Source organism: Notothenia rossii (genome assembly GCF_949606895.1).
Source record: "Notothenia rossii genome assembly, contig: scaffold_94, whole genome shotgun sequence".
Taxonomy (NCBI): domain Eukaryota; kingdom Metazoa; phylum Chordata; class Actinopteri; order Perciformes; family Nototheniidae; genus Notothenia; species Notothenia rossii.
In genome coordinates this window covers 171348-178348 of record NW_027639637.1, presented here as the reverse complement: position 1 = coordinate 178348, position 7001 = coordinate 171348, and the positions used below count along the sequence as shown (strand labels likewise).

Here is a 7001-nt window from a genome sequence, read left to right as displayed (position 1 = left end):
GTTATAAAACTAAAACATAAGCTAAAATAAGTCTCCCATTGTCAAAACACTGCAACACAACTACAGTTCCTCTGTAGCTCTCATGACCCTGCAATGAGGAATCGTCGTACAGTTGAACACGGAGAAAAAGTTTCCATTATAAACTTTATTAGATTATTGAAAATCTGACGATCACATTGTTGTCCCATTTCCCATAGTTCATTGTCCGCTGGGAAAGGATGCTTATTAAAAATGAAACTCTCAGTTCAAAAGTTCATGTTCAGGTTGTCACCAAATGTTTTCTTTCACCTATCAAGAATAACAAATATTTTGGTCATCATTCCTTGAGTTTGTGATAAAAAACATTTGTCAGTTAATGATTAACGTCCTCCTCTGATGTACTTTTGAACTGAAACAACAAAAAGAGTTTGAACCGTGTTTTCTGTTGAACAAACATTTGTCAGAGAACCAGGCAAAAGTCCTTTTCACTGTCTGTGGGTACATTATTCATCTCATCACCTGCATACTCCTGCAGCTCTGAAGACTTCAGACTCAAAGACAGGACATGTCTCTCGTCACTCCGTTTGGATTTTAATGCACTGAAAACTCAAAAAGGTAACGTAGCCATGTCTTTATTTTTGTATTATGGTTATATTGATTATATTGTGAGGATTAGACAAAGTGTTACTGGATTATAATGTGGTGGGTTCACTCAGTAAAAACGCAATTCAACAGACATGTGATGTCACATTAAATAGGAATAACTGTTGTTGTTCTCTAGATTTTTTTAATAATTTGAATGCAACAAAATACAAAAATAATAGTTTTTTTAATAATTAAAGTGAAATGCTGTGTTGTTACATGTTGACGTGTGGAACCAAACATACTGACTGAAGCAAACAGCTGCTGATGGATTAAAACAAAAAAATAAACTCGCCTCTACCCTTCCACAAGCAGTTTTGAGATGAAGAAATAAAAACGGTCTAAGCTGCAGTGATGGGTTTCTGCCACAAGATGACGCCAGAACACGTGATATCTCATCATTAACTACTGGCACCATCAAGTGGCAGAAACCCATCACTGCAGCTTAGACCGTGATAATATGTTAAATGTCTGACCTCTGACCCTTGATGTGTGTGTCCTATCACAAGGAGAAGATGATCTTCATCCTCCTGCTGCTCCTCTTCATCACCTCCTGTGTCTCTGGTTAGTTTGTCTCTTTAAAGCTGTTCTCTGTAAAGCAGCAAACAAACATAGCTGCAGTTTAAAGAGTCCCTCTGTGTCTCCTCCACAGGAACATACATGTAGCTGCAGTTTAAAGAGTCCCTCTGTGTCTCCTCCACAGGAACATAGCTGCAGTTTAAAGAGTCCCTCTGTGTCTCCTCTACAGGAACATAGCTGCAGTTTAAAGAGTCCTTCTGTGTCTCCTCCACAGGAACATAGCTGCAGTTTAAAGAGTCCCTCTGTGTCTGCTCCACATGAACATAGCTGCAGTTTAAAGAGTCCCTCTGTGTCTCCTCCACAGGAACATAGCTGCAGTTTAAAGAGTCCCTCTGTGTCTCCTCCACAGAAACATAGCTGCAGTTTAAAGAGTCCCTCTGTGTCTCCTCCACAGAAACATAGCTGCAGTTTAAAGAGTCCCTCTGTGTCTCCTCCACAGGAACATACTGTAGCTGCAGTTTAAAGAGTCCCTCTTTGTCTCCTCCACAGGAATATACATGTAGCTGCAGTTTAAAGAGTCCCTCTGTGTCTCCTCCACAGGAACATAGCTGCAGTTTAAAGAGTCCCTCTGTTTCTCCTCTACAGGAACATAGCTGCAGTTTAAAGAGTCCCTCTATGTCTCCTCCACAGGAACATAGCTGCAGTTTAAAGAGTCCTTTGTGTCTGCTCCACAGGAACATAGCTGCAGTTTAAAGAGTCCCTCTGTGTCTCCTCCACAGGAACATAGCTGCAGTTTAAAGAGTCCCTCTGTGTCTCCTCCACAGGAACATAGCTGCAGTTTAAAGAGTCCCTCTGTGTCTCCTCCACAGAAGCATAGCTGCAGTTTAAAGAGTCCCTCTGTGTCTCCTCCACAGAAACATAGCTGCAGTTTAAAGAGTCCCTCTGTGTCTCCTCCACAGGAACATACTGTAGCTGCAGTTTAAAAAGTCCCTCTGGGTCTACTCCACAGAAACATAGCTGCAGTTTAAAGAGTCCCTCTGTGTCTGCTCCACAGGAACATAGCTGCAGTTTAAAGAGTCCCTCTGTGTCTCTTCCACAGGAACATAGCTGCAGTTTAAAGAGTCCCTCTGTTTCTCCTCTACAGGAACATAGCTGCAGTTTAAAGAGTCCCTCTGTGTCTCCTCCACAGGAACATAGCTGCAGTTTAAAGAGTACCTCTGTGTCTCCTCCACAGGAACATAGCTGCAGTTTAAAGAGTCCCTCTGTGTCTCCTCCACAGGAACATAGCTGCAGTTTAAAGAGTCCCTCTGTGTCTCCTCCACAGGAACATACTGTAGCTGCAGTTTAAAGAGTCCCTCTGTGTCTCCTCCACAGAAACATAGCTGCAGTTTAAAGAGTCCCTCTGTGTCTGCTCCACAGGAACATAGCTGCAGTTTAAAGAGTCCCTCTGTGTCTCCTCCACAGAAACATAGCTGCAGTTTAAAGAGTCCCTCTGTGTCTCCTCCACAGAAACATAACTGCAGTTTAAAGAGTCCCTCTGTGTCTCCTCCACAGAAACATAGCTGCAGTTTAAAGAGTCCCTCTGTGTCTCCTCCACAGGAACATAGCTGCAGTTTAAAGAGTCCCTCTGTGTCTCTTCCACAGGAACATAGCTGCAGTTTAAAGAGTCCCTCTGTGTCTCTTCCACAGGAACATAGCTGCAGTTTAAAGAGTCCCTCTGTGTCTCCTCCACAGGAACATAGCTGCAGTTTAAAGAGTCCCTCTGTGTCTCCTCCACAGGAACATACATGTAGCTGCAGTTTAAAGAGTCCCTCTGTGTCTCTTCCACAGGAACATAGCTGCAGTTTAAAGAGTCCCTCTGTGTCTCCTCCACAGGAACATAGCTGCAGTTTAAAGAGTCCCTCTGTGTCTCCTCCACAGGAACATACATGTAGCTGCAGTTTAAAGAGTCCCTCTGTGTCTCCTCCACAGGAACATAGCTGCAGTTTAAAGAGTCCCTCTGTGTCTCCTCTACAGGAACATAGCTGCAGTTTAAAGAGTCCCTCTGTGTCTCCTCCACAGGAACATACTGTAGCTGCAGTTTAAAGAGTCCCTCTGGGTCTACTCCACAGAAACATAGCTGCAGTTTAAAGAGTCCCTCTGTGTCTGCTCCACAGGAACATAGCTGCAGTTTAAAGAGTCCCTCTGTGTCTGCTCCACAGGAACATAGCTGCAGTTTAAAGAGTCCCTCTGTGTCTCCTCCACAGAAACATAGCTGCAGTTTAAAGAGTCCCTCTGTGTCTCCTCCACAGGAACATAGCTGCAGTTTAAAGAGTCCCTCTGTGTCTCTTCCACAGGAACATAGCTGCAGTTTAAAGAGTCCCTCTGTGTCTCCTCCACAGGAACATAGCTGCAGTTTAAAGAGTCCCTCTGTGTCTCCTCTACAGGAACATTTGTAGTGAATGTGACTCAGGCTTCCTATCAGGCAGAGGAGAACCAGAACATCACCCTGGAGTGGACCTTCAGCTCCAGAAGAGACACTTCCCTCAGATCAATTTCTACCATCTGTCAGCTGTTTACTGAGAGCAGACCCCACGTCCTGTTTCATCTCCATCAAGGTGTTGAATCCCCAGAGTCTCAGGATCCACAGTTTGCAGGACGAGTCCAGTGGGACAAAGACGTCCTCACAGAAGGACGCCTCACACTTCATGTCTCCAGACTCAGGACCAGTGACTCTGGGTTTTATGTGTGTGACATACTCGTCACACCTGATGGGACTGACTCTAGGAGATGCTCGCTCAACGTCACTGGTGAGTAACCTCAGTAGAAGTCTAGAGGCTCCATCGAGCTAAAACTAATGCATCTACATCCAGTCTGTTGTCTCAAATATTGGATAATATTCTCCAATAATTGAACAGTTAACATTTGGAAAAGGAAATAGCAGATTCTCAACAAAGTATGAATGAAAGACCAAAAGAGTCCTGCTGCTCAAATCTTAAGAACGGCTTGTTTTAACTGTTTAAAATGTTCACAATTCATTTTAAAATAAAAAACTTCTCACAAACAGACTGTGATCCAAACCAGCCCCACACAGAACTCATTTTAGTGGAAAAGGGGAAACTGAGAAGCTGGAACCACGGGATGTTTTTCAGAAGAATGACGGTTGCAGATTGTCTTGTTTTCACTTTAGATTGAGCCTGTTATATATTAACACTAAAATGGTTCCTCTTGTTATTTTCTGTCCTTTTCCACAGCTGCTGAAGAACTCAAACCTCAGAGACCAGAGAGTCCTCAAGCAGAGACAGGTGTTTGGGTTACTGTTGGAGTGCTAGCAGCTGTTCTGGTTCTCTGTGTTGTCTGCATTTGGAAAGTTTGTATTCCTAGATTTAAGAGAAGAACCTACATTGCAGCGGCAGCCATACAGATGGAGAGTTCATCAGAGAAACAAACCATCAGGACTAACATGTGTCCGTCTGAATCTGAGCATGAAGTGAGACTCTCCAACATCTGATTCAAGAGTCAGAAAGGACCTCAGTGTAACATCTGTAAAGTGTCATTTCTATATGTATTTATTTCAGTCATTACTGTGAGGTTGATCATTTAGCTGTAAGGTCATCAAACCCTTTGTGTACATGGATATTGTTACCATGCTGCACTTAATCTACATTAATTTTACACATTATAAATACATCCCCTTTTATCTTTCACTAAAAAATCCGTCTGTATCACAGGAGGAAATATTTGTGAATAAATACCTTTTTATTGTATTTGTTCACTACAATGTTTCCACCTATCACAGGAGGCAGTGAACTGAGGGGGGGGGGGGGGGTGGGTTCTAATGTGCACGCGTCAGGGTAAGGCGACCAATGGGAACCTTTTCTTTATTAAGAGCGGACCATTGATATTGAAGGACTGCAATTCTACAATAAACCGTCAGCTGATCGGCCAATCGGAGAGAGGGAGATCCACTGCCTCCTGATAGAGTGGTGCAGGGATGACGTATTTACCAGGAAGTAAGCTGCTTGTTCCCTCGACAAAAAAGCAACGGGATTTCTCCATAGGACTTTGGAAAATAGTTCGATATAAGGTCTGTGGAAAACGAACCTGTTTGATAAATGCACTTTTTGTTCAGCCGGATAATCTCCACATGTCTACCCTACTTTTATAATGTTCTAATCATAAATCTAGTCGCCAGAAGCAAAATGCTTACGTTATGCTATAGGAACTACAGCCGAGTACAGCAGCACGACTTCAACGCCAACTTAAGATCCATATTCAAACATACAAATTCTAAATTATACAAGTTGAAGCGTTTGTTTGTTTGTTTGTTTGTTTGTTCAGCCACTTCAATCAATGTTTATTTATATAGCCCAATATCACAAATGTTACATTTGTCTCAGTGGACTTCACAGCTTGTACAGAATATCAGTATGACAATACGACACCCTCTGTCCTTAGACCCTCACATCGTACAAGGAAAAACTTCCAGAGAAAACCCACAGTTTAAAGGGAAAAATGGGAGAAACCTCAGGGAGAGCAACAGAGAAGGGATCCCTCTCCCAGGACGGACAGACGTGCAATAGATGCCGTATGTAAATTGAAAAGATAATACATTTGCAACGTAGTCCAAATGTTTGGAAATGCATGTGTGTATAATAGGAAGATAAATCCATGAGTATATCCATCCAGGACTTATGATCCAGGACCACAGCCACAACTCAAGATCCAGGACTCGCGATCCATGACACAGGACCGCAGGATCATTCATGACTCCGGATCCCGGTGTAGATAGACACCAAAAAGAAAGACATTTGGGGAAGCTGGGCTAATCGGAACATGAGAGTACACAGGTATAGACAGAGAGAAGGAAGAAGTAAGGTGTCCCCCGACAGTCTAAGCCTATTGCAGCAAAACTAGGGGCTGAATCTAATCAGCCCTAACTATAAGCTTTATCAAAAAGGAAGGTCTTAAGCGCACTCTTAAAAACGGATAGGGTGTCTGCCGCCCGAACACAAACTGGAAGCTGATTCCACAAAAGTGGAGCTTGATAAGAAAAGGCTATGGCTCCCATTGTACTTTTAGAGACTCTAGGAACAACCAACAACCCTGCATTCTTGGAACGCAATGCCCTAGTAGGACAATAGGGTATAATGAGTTATTTAAGGTAAGATGGCGCCTGCCCATTAAGGGCTTTGTAGGCGAGAAGAAGAATTTTAAATTCTATCCTGTGTTCTATAGGGAGCCAGTGTAAGGCAGCCAGAACAGGAGTAATGTGGTCCCTTTTCCTAACTCTGGTTAGTACACGAGCTGCAGCATTTTGAATCAGCTGAAGCGACTTGACTGACTTCTTGGTACACCCTGATAATAAGGAGTTACAATAATCCAGCCTTGAAGTAACAAATGCATGGACTCGTTTCTCTGCATCGTTTTGAGGCAAGATATGCTTGATTTTGGCAATGTTACGTAGATGGTAGGCGGTCCTTGAGATTGATTTTATGTGGGCGTTAGAGGATAAATCCTGATCAAATATAACACCAAGATTCCTTACAGTCTCACTGGAGGCCAAATTAATGCCATCCATAGTTAATATATCTTTAGATAATTTGTTTCGTAGATTCTTCGGGCCAAGTACAATAACTTCAGTTTTGGTCGTGTTTAACATCAAAACATTTAAGGTCATCCACGTTTTTAAGTCCTTGAGGCAGTCTTGAATTTTATTTAGATGATTAATTTCATCAGGCTTGATTGATAAATATAGTTGAGTATCATCCGCATAACAATGAAAGTTTACAGAATGATTCCTTATAATATTGCCTAACGGAAGCATATAGTGTGAACAAAATAGGTCCAAGCACTGAGCCCTGTGGCACTCCATGGCTAAC

At 42.7% G+C, this 7001-nt stretch overlaps 1 protein-coding gene across 2 annotated transcripts; it reads left to right on the top strand.

The window, feature by feature from the left end:
- Nucleotides 1-447: 447 nt before the first annotated feature.
- On the top strand, nucleotides 448-4886 carry LOC307027575 (myelin-oligodendrocyte glycoprotein-like). 2 transcript variants are annotated; one of them, XM_079695847.1, is made up of 4 exons: nucleotides 448-594; nucleotides 1131-1185; nucleotides 3567-3929; nucleotides 4374-4886. In XM_079695847.1, exons 2-4 carry the CDS (start codon nucleotides 1137-1139, stop codon nucleotides 4628-4630), a joined length of 669 nt encoding a protein of 222 aa, XP_079551973.1. In that variant the 5' UTR covers nucleotides 448-594; nucleotides 1131-1136; the 3' UTR covers nucleotides 4631-4886. The 2 variants fall into 2 exon arrangements, with proteins under 2 accessions (XP_079551973.1, XP_079551972.1); XM_079695846.1 differs by lacking the exon at nucleotides 448-594 and having other exon boundaries at nucleotides 1035-1185.
- Nucleotides 4887-7001: the final 2115 nt, after the last annotated feature.